At 39.1% G+C, this 19,086-nt stretch overlaps 1 protein-coding gene across 18 annotated transcripts in view; it reads right to left on the bottom strand.

The window, feature by feature from the left end:
- Positions 1–19,086, bottom strand: part of Cfap69 (cilia and flagella associated protein 69) — a 72,964-nt gene that overhangs the window by 27,879 nt on the left and 25,999 nt on the right. For 8 of the 18 annotated variants that reach the window (NM_001431975.1, NM_001431973.1, XM_087655443.1 and 5 more), the window contains 6 exons: positions 10,582–10,731; positions 10,313–10,490; positions 6,675–6,798; positions 3,899–3,947; positions 3,680–3,801; positions 1,884–2,100 (listed from right to left, as the gene is read on the bottom strand). In NM_001431975.1, coding sequence (NP_001418904.1) covers positions 1,884–2,100; positions 3,680–3,801; positions 3,899–3,947; positions 6,675–6,798; positions 10,313–10,490; positions 10,582–10,731 — 840 coding nt within the window. Of the gene's footprint in view, positions 1–1,883; positions 2,101–3,597; positions 3,802–3,898; positions 3,948–6,674; positions 6,799–10,312; positions 10,491–10,581; positions 10,732–11,717; positions 11,878–19,086 lie in introns of those variants that run through there. The other 10 variants (NR_197260.1, NR_197257.1, NR_197262.1 and 7 more) reach the window with 7 other exon arrangements.

Here is a 19,086-nt window from a genome sequence, read left to right as displayed (position 1 = left end):
TTAAACAAGGTGAGAGAATCTAAATTTTTCATTTTCCTAAGGAGGAGCCATTGCTTCCACATGATCCTCCTCTCACAGACTATTAGTGTCTCCAAAAATGCCATCTCTCACATGCAGTCGACACATTGGTCTATCCCCAGAATAGTGCCCCATCATTTTAATTACTACAGTTTTATGGGGAGTTTTGATAAAAAGCAAAGTACAATTTTCTCTCCATTTTGAGACAGAGCCTCATGGGTCCTAAGCTGGTCTTGAACCTGTTAGGTAGCTGGGGATGGCCTCAAACTTCTGGTCCTCCTGCCTCTACCTCCTAAGTGCTGGCATTATAGGTACATGACATACCAGGTTCTCCGCAGGCACTCTAGTAACTGGGTACATTCCTAATATTCTCTTTCCTTTTTGTTGTAATACATTATTTCAAAGGTCCTTCTATAAGTAGCCTTAGGTTAAGGATTTTTAAAAGAATTCAAGCACTACTGTGTGTTATGATAGAGTCTGAGTTAAATCTTTGCTTTGCCTTTATTATGCGGTCAGAAACACATGTCACATCCCAGACTGAGTTCTGCCCAGCTGACAAACCAGAGGTAGGAATGAATGAGGGACTCTGCAAAGTAAGTGAGGCCCAGCACACAGGAGGCACCAGTAACTGTTAGCTACACATCTTCTTATGAGGTAGCATTTTCCATTTTGCCTTGGAGTGTTCTGTAAATATAAAACAATGTGAACTATGTTCAGAACAGTTTTATTTACTAATTTAATAAGGCTAAGTTTAGCAACTTTTTAGAAGGTAGAACATACAAAAGATAAAGATTTTATCTCCTTTGTGAATAAATATACGACTTTCTACAGGTTGCTCAGGCTTGTCTTGAAGTCAGGGGATCAAGGGAGTCTCAGCACCTTAGTAGCTGGGACTTACGGTCTGGGTCTGGCTACTGCTGATGTAATGGACATGCATCCTACAAGATGCTTCTCATCAGGTGGGGTGGTGAATAGTCTGTAAGGCTAACACCCAGGCGGCCCGGGGTGTGAGGATTGTGAGTTTATGGATAGATAGCTTAGTGAATTTTACTGAGTCTTCTTTCTTGCTTTCTCATGCCTCCAACGTGTTCTAGAGAAACATTACTGACAGAAAGAAATTGGATCTTCCTAATCAAATTTGTAAGCGCATGAATATATTTATTTTCTTTCCAAGAATTGAATAACAGTCACAAATCGAGGCTTTTCTCTTTGACAGACAATATCTTAGAGTCAGTGGCTAGATAACTAGATTTTAAACTTTATGAAATTATTTAGGGATTTGTGTCCACTTTAGCCTAAATGTATTTTCAACAGCTGTCTGGCACTCAGTAGACAATGTTTGTTGGATGAATATCCGAAATTATTGTTCATATTAATTTCCTTCCTAAGTATAATCTTTGTATAGACCTCATAATACAAATATTTGAAGAAAATTATATATAATTTTTTTAAACTTTTATTAATTATATTTAGTATCTTTGTTAATATTTAACTTTTAAATCTCAATGTTTATAAAGCACTTGTTTTATTAAATTATGTGTAGATGTGGGGTCCTGTGCACATGAATGCAGGTGCCTGCATGGGTCACTGAACGCCCTGGAGCTGGAGTTAAAGGCAGTCGTGAGCTCCGTGACACAGGTGCTTGGAGCCCAAGGCAGGCATTCTGCAAGAACAGTATGTGGTGCTGACTGCTGAACCATCTCTCTAGCCCTAAGATCTCAATGTTTATTAACTCTGAATACACTAAAGGAATGTCTTTGTTATGGTTTTCTTCACTGTTAACTGTTGCTTTTCTATGCAAACGCTGAGATTTTAGCTGAAATGCAGACCAGACAGAGTCTTGACAGAACCTGAAGGGCACTCACCCTCATGCCCACACCATTCTAAAAACGCAAGGATCCGAGCATTGCCGTGGCATGACATGTACTCCTCTATTAACAAAGGAGCCACTGAGGACAAGGTGGCAATTGCATGCAGTTGTAGTTCTTCATACTGTGCTGCAGACCACTCAATAATTTTGAGTCTCTCAGGCTTTTTTACATAGGTCAACAAAGCCAAAATAACTTTGCCATCGATTAAAAGCTATAAGAAAGGGCAAAATGTACTTTGTTAGGAGCATAATTAAAATAGCTTTATTTAATTTAGCAAAATTAAATACAAGATCTCAAATTTGATGTTTCAGTGATAATTTCAAAACATTTCCCTTCTGTTTGACGATAGATACCCCAAATACATGGAAACACAAAACGACAACACACTAGCACCATCAAGGACATTAAGAAAAGTGACTTCCTTTCCTGGTGTGTGAGCTCTTCAACCAATGATAGCAGAAAATATACATCAATCATTTTTGATGCAACTCACATGTGTGCTTCTATATACAACAACATCAAAGAGGTAGGAAGTTGGAGGCAAATAAATGGGTGGTGTCTCTCTCCTCATTTTTCAGTTTTCCTTTGTTTATAGTTCTAGGGATCAGACCAGGGGCCTTTTGAATGCTGGACCAACAGCCTCCCACTCACCTGCACCTCTAACCCTCAAAGGCACATAAATGCAATAAGAGGGCACTGCAAGCTAATCGTTTCTTATGTACAAATAAAAGAATTGATACACCGTATCAATGACTCTCAGTCACGTCACAAGTCATTTTTAACCAGACGCTTTAAGATTTTATAATTCTATGGAACCTAGCATTTCAATAAAAATTAAAACATGAAAAATTATAAAATGACCAATGGCAAAAAGAAATGGCCAGTGGTTAATACAATCCTTAATACGTATTTCAGTTTGCCAGAATGTAAAACACTGTCCTATATAATATTATTTTTTCTACTTACTTAGCATTAGTCTAGGAAACAATTATGAATTTTTTAAATTCTCTTCTGAATTCACTAGCATGTCACTTCATGGTGTACATTGAAAGAGAATGAGACTTGGAGTTGAGTAAGAACAAGAATCTTAGTTCTAGCATCACTATGAAAACTCAGTGGACAACATTTGAAATACTGTGTGACACAGAACATAGAGAGATGGGTGACTAGAAGTGAAAGATGTCAGGCTTGTGTGGAGAAAACACAGGCTCATAAGCGTCTGAGACCTTTATGCATAGCAGAGGTCAGCAGTTCCTCTCAATTCCATCATCCCTTTCCTGACAGTCGGAGGAAACCGATCGGTCATATGTGCAGACTGTGCAGGCGATTTAGTGATGGAATGCTTGCCTCAGTGGCAGCAAGGCCAGGTGTTTAAGCGAGAAAGAGAGAGAGAGAGAGAGAGAGAGAGAGAGAGAGAGAGAATGGTCTAAGCTGTGTGAAATATTTGTTTTAAGTTCTCTTAGAAGATCTGAATATATTGTTCCATCTCTCGACTTCTACTATTTTTTTTTTTTGGTGTGTGTGGTCCTTTGTGTTTACTGTTTGCAAAGGACATTTTAAAGAACTATAATTCAAGCTGATAAGGTTGTTACTTTCTATGGTACAGAAATGAATTGGCTAATGAAAGATTTGCAAACACGATTTAAAAATACTATGCTGTATAATATTAGATGCTTCTATTAACTTTTCTATTTTGCGTGGTCTTTACCTGTACAGTAGTTAAATCTTTACATAAGATCACAATTACATTGAATAACTTGAATAACCTCTCCGTTTTGAGTAGTCTTTACCTGTACAGTAGTTAAATCTTTACACAAGATCACAATTATATTGAATAGCAATTTCTTCAGTTCAAAATCTTCATAGCAATTAAAAAGCTTAAGACTTTTTACCAAAGGATTTTGACTTTTAACTGTGAGAGAAAAACACAGAGAGTGAAATGAAAGCTAAAGTTACATAAAAGACTCACCAAGACACTCCCAAAATGCTCAAGACGGTACAATTTTTACCTTCATTAAAAGTTGCAAATAGAATCAAATCCCTGGTAAAGCCACATTCCTATTATAAACACACAAAACAAGCAGAGAGGTGAGATTGGAATGGCAATCAAGCTAGGGGTGCCCAGTTGCCTACTATTCAACTGCTGCTGTATAATTCCACACTGGACTTCATTCGCACTTATAACCCTACTAGTTATGAGCAAGAGCGAGAAGCACCTCCGCGCGGCTAGACAGCTCGAGCTTACTTATTAATTTAAATCTGCTGAAGCCTCCAAGAAGTACTTTATATTAGTCCATGAATGCCTGACGTGATATGTGCACGAGTGAGACATCAGCACACGCCCACCTAGTTCTTACCTTTAAGTGATACCACAGCAGTGGAAAGGCCAATTCTTTTCAATAGCTATTCTTTCCAAGGTTACCTTTATCCCTGTCACTATCCTTACATCAGAGAACAGCCAGGAAGAGCAAAACAGCACTGTTTAACACAAAGGCCCAGGAGAATGACCAGAGCTGCAAATACCTCAGCACAGGGAATTCATTTTTGACAGAGACATGCTAACTGGACTTTATGGATTAGGCAATGTTTATAGGTGCACATAATACTGGCATTTTGCATCTACAGCATGATTTTTCTACCTCTTCAGGATTCACATGGCTCCTTTGAAAATGTAAGAATGTTATTGCTTTGGTTTATATTCAAGGAATTACTGGGATGTTGACAGTGGCAGAACTGAGAACTCACTGACTGGCCATGGCCTGTCAGACAAACATAGTCTATCAACATGTGGAAGACTTAACTAGGAGTTATGTCAGGCGGTTTATGTGCTTTGACAGTATGAATTCCATGACTTTTCTTTTGTTGGACCACTTGATGTGCAGTGTCAGGTGTTGGGGCCTTTATAGGTAGTATAGTAATACGGCTGGTGCGTGAACACTGTGATCTTAATCATTCAGTTGTTTGTTCAGTATACAGTACAGGGAGGGGTTCGAGAGAGAGAGCTGAGGAGTTAAAGAGTGTGGACCTGTGCTCAGTCCTCAGAACCCCCTTTAGGTGTCTCACACACACCAGTAACTCCAATTCCAGGTGTCCAACACTATCTTCCGCCTCTGTAGGCACCTGCACTCATAGACTAACCTACACTCATACACACATACACAACACTAAATCATGAAAATACATATTTTTAAATATAGGGAGAGTTTGCTTCTGATATAGTTGGGTAGTTATGATGAAAAAACTTTAAACAAAAATATGAAAAGCATTCATCTTGTGCTTCTCTCTTAGCCAAGAGAAAGTACATTAGAAGAAGTTGGAACTTGGATAAAGACTAAAGAATTCACTGTATAGATTCTCACACCAACTCTTCTTAAAATTGGCTTTTAGCCCAACTGCTATCCTATTCTACACCTTGTGTATAGATGCTAATCTCAAAGATAAATCTACAGTCTAAGTGGATAAAGGAATCAGAGAACTGAGGCAGCCATGGCCACTAGAATGAAAGGCACAGTCTCAGAGGGAAAGCCAGAAGCAGAAAGCAAACATGCACACAAAGGCTCTGACTCTGAGCTGCCTGACCTGCCCAGTACACATAATCCTACATATGGTGATTACGGCTAGAAGAACCAAGCTGAGATCTGAACTGAAATCCACCATAGGTATGAATGCGGACAAGTCCAATGTCTACTCATAATAAAACTGAAAAAGCACTCTCCAGAGGCCTATGTCAGAATACACAGTAAAGATACTCATAATGAATGGGGAACTGAATAAAACAAATGATAAAAACGAATCAAGGGGGACTAGGAGTGTAGCTCAGTGGTAGAGTCCTTGCCTACCATGCAGAAAGTCCTGGACTTCACCTCCAGAACTGAAGAAAAGAAAAAGAGAAATTCTAACATCTGAAATACAAACCCACTAGAAAGGGGTGTTTGTTCAATGGATGAGACCAGGAAATTTAGTTAATTTAAATATATAACCAATACAACCATCCAATCTGAGGACCAGAGAGAAAAATTATTGAAAACAGTGACTAGAAGCCTACAACCATATGAGACAATTCAAAAAATAATTAAATGTATACATATTTGGAATGCTAGACCAAGTGGGGAAAGAGAATAAACTGAAAATTATTGGTGAAAATGACACAAATGTGTTCAGACTTGCTGAAAAAATTACATATGTAGGACACTCTAAAGTATAAACAGAAAAGTGATAACATCCTGGCACATTTAATAAACCCACTGAACAGCAGTGATAAAGGGGGGAATCTTGAAAACAGTTTAAAGAACACTTCAAGAATTCCAAATAACCAGTACTTACCAGGAACAGCAGAGAGCAGAAGACAGTGGAACATTATCTTTCAAGTGCTAATAGAGATTTTTTTCAACCTAGAATTCTATATGCAATGAACATAAATTTCAAGAATTAAGGTAAATTACCGATAATCTTAGATAAAAGAAACCCAAGAGACTTTGTTGAGAGCAGGTACCACATTTGTACCACAGGAAATGATAAAGCTTTTCCAGCGGAAAAGAAATGAAGCTAGATAGGCAGGAACGAAAGGAAACACCGGAGAGCCCGGATGTGTATGTGCTGAGATGCAGAGCAGGGGCTGGCTTCCAGCGGAACACAGCAGTAAGGCAGGCTGGAAGTGCAGTGGTGACCACTGTGATAGTAAAATACAGTTTAGCAGTACAATAACACAGATAAATACTAAAACATAATTTAGAGTACCACCACCACTTTCACCGTTAAAGGGAATAGGATCTGATGCGTACTTACAATCATTGGTGCTCCAGGGTTCTGAGCTATAATTGTGGTGATAACTAATATATCATTTCTAAGCTGACGCTCATAGTGACTATGCCCCCTCATAACCAGATTTTTAAATACTTCCTTCAAAGTCCTAGAAAATAAAATATTACAAAAGGATATCATTATACACAAAATGTGTTTTTTCAAAATTCATTTGTCGAAACCCTCTCTTGTGGGAACTGTATTGGGAAGGTAGGTTCAGGGAAGCATTTAGACCACAAAGGTTGAGCCATTATAAAGGAACCAATGTTCTCACAACAAGCAGGAAGCCCAGAGAGCTCTCTTGTCCCTTTCGTTCCCTGTGAGTCAGGGGTCAGAGCCTGCTAGCTGGAAGAGCAGGTTTACTGGAACTCAGCACCCTAAATTGATTTCTACCCCCTAAGACCCTGAGGAAAAGATTACAACTCTCTGAATCTTTGTTAAAGGATCAAACTAAGACCTATCTCTGGAAATACTTGGGCTTCTTATCAATAAGGTCCTACTTCTAATTTTCGACTTTGCCCAAAGTATTGCTCTTCTTTTACCCTACCCAACCTGCTCCTAATTCACAACACTGTACCGGACAAGAATCCACTGACGTAACTTCATACCCGCCAGCTCTACATGATTTAACTGTGCCATGACAAAGCCATTCAATGCGTCTCTTTATTCTTAGGATAGGTCCTCTCTTCTAGCAGGCATCCCAGGGCTCCTGCTGCCTTGGTTCTTGCCAAGTGGAGCCTCAGCTCTTAGCAGTCTCCTCTACTCTTCTGCTCTCATCAGACTCAACTTCTTTCAGTTTTTTCCCTCTAAAACTGACTTTTACTTCTTTCCTATGTGTGATGCTCCCCTGTGACTGATCCTAATGGCTGAGATCCTGCTAAGGCTGATGAGCAGAGGAGCACACACCAGCTCAGTTCCAGGTCACACTTCTTAGTAGACAGTCAGTTATTGCCTCTTGGGACCCATTTGCAGTTATCTTTGTAATAACGTTATATTTCTTATTTAGGCATTCACTCTCCCTAGATTGTGGTTCTATGGGAATTACATCGAAAGAGTGGAAGGCAGCACCAATAGATGGAGAAGAGCTAAGCCCTCTTGTTTGCTAAGATCACTTTTTAAAGCTGCATCCTCATCAGTCAGTGTTCTAGTTTCTTTTCTGTGATAAAACACTGACAAAAAGCAGCTCAGAGGAGGGAATGATTGGTCTGGCTTACACTTCCACACCACAGCCCATTACTGAAGGGAACTCAGTGCAGGAACTCAGGCATAAACGCATGGCACAAACCACGGAGGAACCTTAGCTAGATTTCTTGTACCATGTGAACCATGGACCAGGAAATGTGCCGCCCACAGTGAGCTGCGCCATCTCATGCTGTGTCCAGTAAGGACAGTCACCCACAGACATACGGGCCAATCTGATCTGACTCTCTTTTCAGTAACAGAGAACTGTGCCACATTAACAGTTAAAGCTAAACAGGACAGCAGGGTTGGGTTTTTGTGTCACTTGACAACAAAAACATTCATCCATATTATTCTGAAAAAGATGTGGTACTTTGCAAAAATTTCTTTCATTATGATTATTATACTTTCTTTTAATTGCTTATGTACTTATTTTTCTCTATAACTATAAGAGAAGGTCCATTTTAGAATATGTACACACACACACACACACACACACACACACACACACACAAACGTGTTTTGCTTTCAGATGTATCTTCACTGCATGTGCATGCGTGTTACCCAGGGAGGTCACAAGGGGGCACTGAATCCCCTGAAGCTGGAGTTATGAACGGTTGTGAGTTGCTATGTGGGTGCTGGGAACCAAACCCAGGTCCTCTGTAAAACCTTAACTGCTGAGCTATCTCTTTGGCTCTTATTTATTTTTTTGAAAACAGGGTCTCACTATGTAGCTCTGTTTGGCATGGAGCTCACTCTTGAACTCCCAGAGATTTCTTCCTCTGCCTCATAAATTCTGGGATTAAAAGTATGATGCTTACCTCACCTACGCTTTAGTTGTATTATTATAATCTCAGACCGACTCTAGCACAACAGGCAATAACCATGTATTAAATAAGTGAATTATTTGAAACTTATTTGAAAACTTGTGCACATTTAAGTGACAATTTTAAATATACAACAGGAAAGGTGGTAAATACTAATCAGAAATTTAATGCATAAATAGTTCTAGAAGTCTAATTTTTACTTTATCCATCTGTAGAGGTACAATTTAGCTATATAATAAGATACTTTTAGAGCATCCTACATAGACAGGTGTGACTTCTGGGCAGGGAGGCACATATGTATTTAACTCCAGTGCTGGAGAAGAAATAGAAGACCATCCTCACTCAGCTACATTGCAATTTCCAGGTCAGTCTTACTACATAAAACCTATCTCAAAACTCACAATACAATGAAAGTATAGCTTCTTATGTAGGCATAATGCTTTTGTTCACTGTGTAAAGTTTACCACTGTGCTATTCAAATGCTGATTACTCTGCCCTCATTGTTTCAAACTGGACATGGTTTTGTTATGTCCCAAGTTTGTATAAACATTGCTCCTCATTCATTCTCTGCTTGCCAATAAAAGCCAAAGAGCCAATGCAGAGCCTTAGAGAGAATAAGGTGGGACTTCCAATTCTTGGGGTGGGGCAGAGAAAGAGTCAGGAAGTGAAGGAAGAAGCCTTGAGGGAGGTGGAGAAACTATCAGGGGAGGAGAGGTGGATGAAGAAAGGATGAAACCTCAGGTGAGATGGGAGTGTAGCCGGGAGGGCGTCTGACCAGCGTAGAAGTTTATAAGTGAGTAATCATTTCTCAGTACTTGGCTCAGGCGGCCTAATAAATCTTAGCCTTTCTATGTGCTTATTGGGGAAGCTGCCAGATTAATTCACTGATTACATTTATATTAAAGATAATTCCTTTTATAAATTGTGCCCCATGTTGGGCATGAATTTGTTTTGGTAATTAGTATTCTAGAGTTTTGGTACATCTTTTTGTTGTCTTTAGATATCTATTAGGGGTTCCTACCCCACTTCAGATCATTTACTTCCCAATTAAAGGACACATAGACCTTTAGATTTATAATAAGCTTTAGAGCACTAGACCTGGGCAGATATTAACTCTTTCTGCTATTCTGTCTACTTATCTTTGGTGATCCTTAAGATGCCACTCACCATGTTCCTTCTAGCCATGCTCCTACTCCATCAGGCCAACTCTCAGATCTATGTTCTTACCATCCATCCATCCCATGGTGATTTCCTTTCTTCATCCTCTCTCCTTCTCATTGTTCCTGTCTCAGACCGTAAGCCCAGGAATCTTTGCTCCTCCCCCTTTCTTCTTCCAAGAACAGGCTTTATTAACCAGTCAGGGATAACTTGAGGGGCAAAGTTTACACAGTATGTGTATATGCCCCCTCCTCAGGGGCAACCAGATCTTGGAGGCCAGCATTTAGCATTTAAATACATAGCAGTACCAGAACAAACCCTTACATCTTAGTATGAAGATTTCATGAAACACAGCCTTCAGATGAGTCAAAAATTGAATTGAACACAGATTCAAAGTTGTGGTTATCTATCATTAGCTATACTTCAAGGCAGAAGACACTCCTATCTACATGTACTCACAGCAGGCATTCCAAGTTACTGAGCTGCTGTATAATTTCCTCCTTTGAAGATTTTTCCAATAAATTCCACAGTACTTCTGATGAACGAAACAAAAGCTGTCCTGAGGGATCCGGGTCGTTGAGGTGAGCACAGATTCTGCTGGCTGCTTGGGCTTTCACCATCAAAGTGCAGTTAACTCCTGAAAATTAAATTTAACAAACTAGTTATACTGCATAGTCTGTTAGAGCAAAATGTTGGACAATGAAATGTTTAAACTCAGTAATACACACCAGAAGTAGAGAGATGCTGCAGAACTTTAAGAACCCAGAGTTTCTCAACAAGCTGATTCTCAAGCAGGAGTGCAGACTGGACCATTGCTTTTGCTAATCCTCCGACCTCTACCATTTTAATCTTGAATGATGAGCTAACTTGCTGGTAGCCTAACACAGTAACAGGGGCAGTTATTCCACAAAATGATGTTTAATAAAAGAAACAATTTCAAAACCTTTTTAAAGGACATGCTACATTTATAACTTGTACAGTACAGGAAATGCACAAAGTTTTCTATAAAGGGCAAGATGGTATATATTTAATCTTTATACATTATTAAGATCTGTGTTTCAACTATTTAGCTCAAGATGTTGTAGCATGATATAGCAAAAAGAAAGACAAATCATATGAAAATAAATGGACATGGTTGTGTGCAATAAAATTTAACTTGCAGTATCCTGGTTTTGTCCTGTGGGGCCCATAGGTTTTGGCCTTGAAATAAACAAACAGATTTTGGAAACACATCTTAAATCCTAAAACCAAACAAATGAATCCCCCAAAACCAAAACGAAACCAACAACAAAACAAATAAACAAACAAATGCAACTATCTGTCAGTAAGTAGTAATTTTCTGTAAGGCCAAACATCAAGGTGGACAAATACTTGACATTTTCAGTCTATGGATAAAATACTGCTTCAACTCTTTCAAGGGATAAGGATTACAACATGCTAGTAGTAAATGAGAGGGGAGAAGTAAATGGATACAGGGCTATTTTAGGGCAGCTGAACAGTGCGACCTCATAAAACCTTCACTTTCCTGTAGATCCTATGAGATCCTACCACTTCTGCTGGTTGCACAGGTGCCTGCCTAACTATGTTTAGTCACCAGGATTAAAGAAAGCACAGTGAGGTGAAGCTATAGTTTCTCAGTGATCTCACTTATAACTCCTTGACATCTTGACCTTTGAAAACAACTAGATTCTTTAACCTTGTTAAAGTTCTGAGCTGTCTGCTAGTTTGCCTTAATCTTCTGAGCTTGGTCTCTGAGCCATAGACAAGGTCCTGTCTATTCCTGGGATGGGTTATATTGGAGTATGTCTTATATACTCACTGTGTAAATTATTAAAGCACAAAGAGGGCTGGAGAGATAGCTCACCGGGTAAGGACACTTGCTCTACAAGCATGAGAACTTGAATTTGAATCTTTAACACCAAAGTAGAAAACTAGGCGTGGGCTGGGCATGGTGGCACATGCCTTTCATTTCAGCGGTTATCAGGCAGAGAGAAAGATCTGTGTGAGTTCTCCGCTAGTCTGGTCTACACAGAAAATACCAAGACAGTCAGGGCAACATGGTGACAATATGTCTCAACAACAACAAAAACGGACAAATAAAACTCAACAATGACAAAAATAAACACAAAAAAGCATGTCAGGGCTATCTAGCGGTCTGACCCCAGGGCTTGGGGTAGAGTAGAGCTGGTAGACTGCTGGAGCTCACTGCTTACCAGCTTAACTCTAGGTTTAGTATAGGTCAAAGGATTAGAAAATGATAGAGCAGGACTCCCAGCGTCCTCAGCTGCCCACACCAATGTGAGCACAAATACTACACACATGCAGCTTATGCACTTACATATATACAAAATTTTAAAAAATACAAAGAATAAAAATTTCTTATAATTTTACCATTTAAATATAATTTTAACATCCAATATATTTATTGCTGATATTTTACTATATGAACATGATTTCAATAGCATACTTTATATAGACGTTTATGCTCTACTGTAGCTCACTTTTTGTGTTTTCCTAGGATAAAAAGACTTTCCTCACCCATGATTTTAGCTGCATAACTCTTTCCTGTGGGTGCCCCAAGTGCTTTATGCTCTGCTCCCTGACATCCAGCCATGCCCATCACTTGGAAGCAAGTGAACAACACTGTCTACAACTCCAGTTTCCACTGCTTGATCATATCAAAGTCACTTACACTCACTTCCCTGTACCTCCAAACTCCTCTCTTAACTTTGTACCACTGTCTTTTACTTTTAAATAAAGTTTCAAGATATTCTTAACTTTAATTCTATTTCTTTTGGTGTATGTCTGTGGCACTGTGTGCCATGACCCATGTTTGCCATGGCGTGTGTGTAAAGGTCAGAGGACACCTTAGAGCGGGTTCTTTTCTGTGACATGGGTCTTGCTGCTTGAACTCAGGTCACCAGTCTTGGTAGCAGACACGTTTACCCACTGAGCCCTCTTGCCACTTCTGTCTTCTTTTCTTTAAAAGGAATCTCTATATTGCTGAGCTAATTCTAAGCTTGTGCTCTTAATTACAACTTCTCATGCATGCTTCAAGGATTTTGCTTTTCCATTTCCCATCTAGGAGCTTCTAGCTTGTTTGCCTAAGAACTTCATTTCTACATTATAAAGCTAACGATAAAACCCAAATGTGTCCTTTGATTTTGCTTCCAGTTAAGCTGTCCCACATCTTGTTTTCTTTATCATTTCACTTCTAAGAAGGAGTGTGTTTACCAAGTGGCCCTGCTTCATTCTGTGGTGACTGCTTCTGTTCTCACGATCCTTTCAAAATGCTGTAAGATCACCCTTGTCAGTAGATCACGGACATCAACTGCAACGCTCCAGGTGTGGCATTAGCATGATTTTCCATCCATCATTACGTTGCAAAGGACAGCTTTGTCATTTCATGAGATGATGACAAATAATTATGGTGTGTGGCAGGGAGAAAACTAATTGGGAGCTCAGACTCAGGGATTTCTATCTTTCCTTTCCTTTTCTCTATCTTTCTTTCTCTCTTAGATAAAGGAAAGGGGGTTGAGAGGAAAACAGAGGATATAGAAATATAATAAATTAGACAGAGGGATAGAATACTGAATCTAATCTTAATCCAAAAGCTAAATTTATAACCATAATCTTACCTTGGCAGACAACTTTATATATTGATGCAGAATTAAGATTGTATTTTGTTACACTGTTACAGAATTTTGTATATTGATACAGGTTTAAGGCATTCATTGGTATAAATCTTTGTATATTGATACAAAATTTAAGATTTACATGACATATGTATAGTTCAACTGTTGTGTAATAGGTATTATGCCTATGCAACTCATTTTAAAATACAAGGTTTAGTCATAGTCTGTTTAATGGCTGCTATTGCAAACTGTTTAAATAATTAAGTAATGCAAGTTAATAGTCAAACTCATGGTCATATTAGATACTAGCTTAGTTAATTACAATAAAATATTTTTGATGCTATTCAAATAAAAATCGCTAAGAATAAACAATATTTGAGAACTCAGATATGCTATAAATAGATGGTCTTCAAAGATGGTTTTCAGAGATCCATAGAGTATGACATTTAGAATTATTTCATTATTAAAAGATCTTTTGACTATGAGATAGGTCCGATTCTGAAAGTATCCCCATTCCATTTCAAAATGATGAGCATCGAAGGACTTGTATTGGGACTTGCTTCAACTGTAGTGAGCCAGCTACAGGCAAAGAAAATGCCCTAATTTCATCTGCAGACTAAATGCTGTCCAAAAGGGACAAATGAATGCAGGATAGTCAACTGTTAAGCTCAGCCAAGTCAAGGTAAGCAAGTCCTTCATAATTCCTGCTTCACAAAAAGTCTGTCAGATATTTTGAGCCAGAAGGCTGAAGACAGATGCTCCAACACTATAGAGTATATTGGGGACTCTCAAGGTGCTCAGCTGTCTCTGTCATTTCTATAATTTTTGGAAGCTGCATCCCTGCACTTCCCACATACTCAGGTAATTTTTTACTCCTTAGTTCTCCTATGGGACTGAAGACTAGACAGTAGACTGGTAGACAGTAGACTGGTAGACAGTAGACTGGTAGACAGTAGACTGGTAGACAGTAGACTGGTAGACTAGTTCATAGTCTTACTATAAGCTTATTGTTTAGGATTTAATATGGTTTTCTAAGTCTTAGATGTTTTTAGGTTGGTAATACAAGTTAGAATAGAAAATGATTTAGATACAGATTTGTGAACTCACCAAGACATGATAGATGATAGAATACTTTAAGTTGCCGCATATATAAGGACTGGATATTATAAATACTTTCCGAATTGTTATTCAATTTATATTATAAAGAAAAAGAGCCTTTTATTGAACTAAAAGGGGGAAACATACAGAGAATTATCTTGTGTTTTGTATGGATGCATCACCTGACAGTTAAAAAGCCTATGGCCTGTGGCAGAAAGCAGAGGTAGAACATCTGGGAGGAGGAAGGGTTCTGGGAGAGCCAGAGGCAGGAGATTTGCTGGAAAGGTGTGACGAGGTGGACACATGGCACCTGAGCACAGGTCCCCAGGCATGTGGCAGAGTGTAGGCTAGAAAACATGGGATAGTTAAAGTTATATCCAGTCAGAGAAGAGCCTAGCTAGATGTCTAATGTATTTGAAAATATATATTTTGAGCCTAAGCCTTATTTTTGGGAGCATGGGCTGGCAGAAAGAACCAGGGCCTAACTTCCACACATGTATTTGAAACTAACTGTTGTGACTATCTCAATGTGTTTGATGCTTACAAGCACAAGGCTTCTCTCCAGCATATTATTTTACATATTCGAAGAGAACATGAACATACGGACTTTCTCACATTGCTTACGTGCATGTTTCTCTGCAGTGTAATTTCACGCATCTCTGAATAGAAGATAAACCACAGGCTTCTCCACATTGCTTACACTCACAGACTTTTCTCTCCCCAGAACAATTTCTTTCACATATTAGAAATGAAGGGGAACAGCCAAAGGTTTTACAGATATGCCTCTCACGGCTTACATATGCAGGCTTCTCTCCACCAAGTGCTACTGGGTATGTCTAATGGCAGAGTCACATAGGCGTTCCCATTTTGCCTATCTATATATGGCTTCTCATCCTGATGTGCCCTTTCATGCTTTGCACACACTGGGTATGCCAATGCTTTTTGTATCCTTCACATTCGTTTCTGTGGCTTTTCTTCTCTCTGGAGACTCATCTGTTCTAGTGTGAGCAGGCTGAGCTTTGGAGGATCCATTTGGAGAGGAAAAGTCAGAATCTACTTTTCCACAACATGGGTTTCCTATGGTTTATGACATGTGGAATTCTCTTGTTCAGAATAAAACCTAGAGCCCGGCTCGCCATTTTTTCTCTATCCTGTTTATGTTGTTTTGTGTTCATGATTTCTCTCCCATTTGAACTTTTATGTTTCCCCTGAGGTTTTGTTTTTTCTACAATATTCTGGCTTTCTCCTTTCTGACATTTTCTACCTTCTTTGTCCTAGGTTCACTCCATGGCTGTTCTCTCCTGCAGCCTGCAGTACACATGGGATCTCAATGCTGGGAGTACCAGACAAGGCTTTTCCTCTTTTTGAATGTTTTAAGTCTTTGGATCTTTTTTTAAACCTCTCTTATTTCTTTGGATCATATTTTCCAATTCTCAATATGAAAACTTTCCATAGAGTTCTTCATGTTCCCTTGCTGTTTACATGACTTATTTCCTGACTAATTCAACCACTAACAGGTTCAATTTTCATTTTTTTAATTGCTTCCATATAACTTTATTATGTGTATTTTTCTTTCATCCTTCCTTTTTTCTTCTATTTTATTAAATTGGGTATTTCTTATTTATATTTCAAATGCTATTACCCTTCCCGGTTTCCTGTCCATCAGCCCCCTAACCCCTCTCCCTCCCTTTCTCAATGGGTGTTCCCCTCTCCATCCACTCCCCATTACCGCCCCCCCCCAAACAATCCCCTACACCAGGGGTCCAGCTTTGGCAGGTCCAAGGGCTTCCCCTTCCATTGGTGCCCCTTCAAGGCTATTCAGTGCTATCTATGTAGTTGGAGCCCAGGGTCAGTGCATGTAGTCTTTGGGTAGTGGTTTAGTCCCTGGAAGCTCTGCTTCGTTGGCATTATTGTTCTTATGGGGTCGAAAGCCCCTTCAGCTCTTTCAGTCCTTTCTCTAATTCCTCCAACAGGGATCCCGTTCTCAGTTCAGTGGACTGCTGCTGGCATTCACCTCTGTATTTGACATGTTCTGGCTGTGTCTCTCAGGAAAGATCTATATCCAGTTCCTATCAGCATGCACTTCTTTGCTTCATCCATCTTATCTAGTTTTGGTGGCTGTATATGTATGGGCCATATGTGGGGCAGGCTCTGAATGGATGTTCCTTCAGTCTCTGCTCTAAACTTTGCCTCCCTATCCCCTCCTATGGCTGTTTTTGTTCCCCTTTCAAATAAGTGAATCATCCGAAGTTTGGTCATCCTCCTTGAGTTTGATATGGTCTGTGCATCTTGGGTAATTTGATCATTTGGGCTAATATCCACTTATCAATAAGTGAATACCATGTGTGTTTTCCTGTGATTGGGTTACCTCACTCAGGATGGTATTTTCCAGTTCCATCCATTTGCCTATGAATTTCATAGTTATTGTTTTTGATAGCTGAGTAGTACTCCATTGTGTAGATGTACCACATTTTCTGTATCCACTCCTCTGTTGAAGGGCATCTGGGTTCTTTCCAGCTTCTGGCTATTATAAATAAGGGTGCTATGAACATAGTGGAACATGTGTCTTTGTTGTATGTTGGAGCATCTTTTGGGTATATGCCCAGGAGTGGTATAGCTGGGTCCTCAGGTAGTGCAATGTCCAATTTTCTGAGGAACCTCCAGACTGATTTCCAGAGAGGTTGTGCAATCCCACCAACAATGGAGTGTTCCTCTTTCTCCACATCCTTGCCAGCATCTGCTGTCACCTGAGTTTTTGATCTTAGCCATTCTGATTGGTGTGTGGCAGAATCTTAGGGTTGTTTTGATTTGCATTTCCCTGATTACTAAGGATGTTGAACATTTCTTTATGTGCTTCTCAGCCATTTGGCATTCCTCAGCTGTGAATTCTTTCCTTGCTCTGTACCCCATTTTATATAGTGGATTACGTTGATGGTTTTTCGTATATTGAACCATCCCTACATACCTGAGATGAAGCCTACTTGATCATGATCGTTTTGATGTTTTCTTGGATTTTGTTTGCAAGAATTTTATTGAGCATTTTTGCGTCGATATTCATAAGGGAATTGGTCTGACATTCTCTTTCTTTGTTGGGTCTTCATGTAGTTTAGGTATAAGAGTAATTGTGGCTTCATAGAAGAATTTGGAAGTGCTCCGTCTGTTTCAATTTTGTGGAATCATTTGGACAGTATTGGTATGAAGTCTTCTATGAAGTTCTGATAGAATTCTGCACTAAACCCATCTGGTCCTGGGCTCTTTTTGGTTGGGAGATCTTTAATGACTGCTTCTATTTCTTTAGGAGTTACAGGGTTGTTTAAATGGTTTATCTGTTCCTGGTTTAACTTTGTTACCTGGTATTTGTCTAGAAAATTGTCCATTTCCTCCAGATTTTCCAGTTTTGTTGAATATAGGCTTTTGTAGTAGGATCTGATGATTTTTTGATTTTCCTCTGATTCTCTTGTTATGTCTCCCTTTTCATTTCTCATTTTGTTATTTTGGACACACTCTCTGTGCCTTCTGGTTAGTCTGGCTAAGGGTTTATCTATCTTGTTGATTTTCTCAAAGAACCAGCTTTTAGTTCTGTTGATTCTTTGTATAGTACTTTTTGTTTCTACTTGGTTGATTTCAGCCCTGAGTTTGATTATTTCCTGCCTTCTACTCCTCCTGGGTGTATTTGCTTCTTTTTGTTCTAGAGCTTTTAGGTGTACTGTCAAGCTGCTGATATATGCTCTCTCCTGTTTCTTTCTGCAGGCACTCAGAGCTATGAGTTTTCCTCTTAGCACAGCTTTCATTGTGTCCCATAAGTTTGGGTATGTTTTACCTTCATTTTCATTAAATTTTAATTAGTTTTTAATTTCTCTCTTTATTCCTTCCTTTACCAAGTTGCTATCATTATGTAGAGCATTGTTCAACTTCTATGTATATGTGGGTGTTCTTTCCTTATTGTTGTTATTGAAGACCAGCCTTAGTCCATGGTGGTGTGATAGGATGCATGGGATTATTTCTATCTTTCTGTATTTGTTGAGGCCTGTTTTATGACCGATTATATGGTCAATTTTGGAGAAGATACCATGATGTGGTGAGAAGAAGGTATATCCTTTTATTTTAGGATAGAATGTTTAATAAATATCTGTTAAGTCCATTTGATTCATAACTTCTGTTAGTCTGTCTATGTCTCTGTTTAATTTCTGTTTCCATGATCTGTCCATTGATGAGAGTAGGGTGTTGAAATCTCCTACTATTATTGTGTGAGGTGCAATATGTGCTTTAAGCTTTAGTAGGGTTTCCTTTATGAATGTAGGTGCCCTTGTAGGAACACAGATATTTAGGATTGAGAGTTCATCTTGGTGGATTTTTCCTTTGATGAAAATCAAGTGTCCTTCCTTATCATTTTTGATGACTTTTGGTTGAAAGTTGATATTAGAATGGCTACTCCAGCTTGCTTCTTCAGACCATTTGATTGGAAAGTGGTTTTCCAGTCTTTTACTCTGAGGTAGTGTC

This window comes from Rattus norvegicus, chromosome 4, assembly GCF_021556685.1.
Source record: "Rattus norvegicus strain SHRSP/BbbUtx chromosome 4, alternate assembly SHRSP_T2T, whole genome shotgun sequence".
NCBI classification, from domain to species: domain Eukaryota; kingdom Metazoa; phylum Chordata; class Mammalia; order Rodentia; family Muridae; genus Rattus; species Rattus norvegicus.
This window is presented reverse-complemented; position numbering and strand designations above follow the sequence as displayed.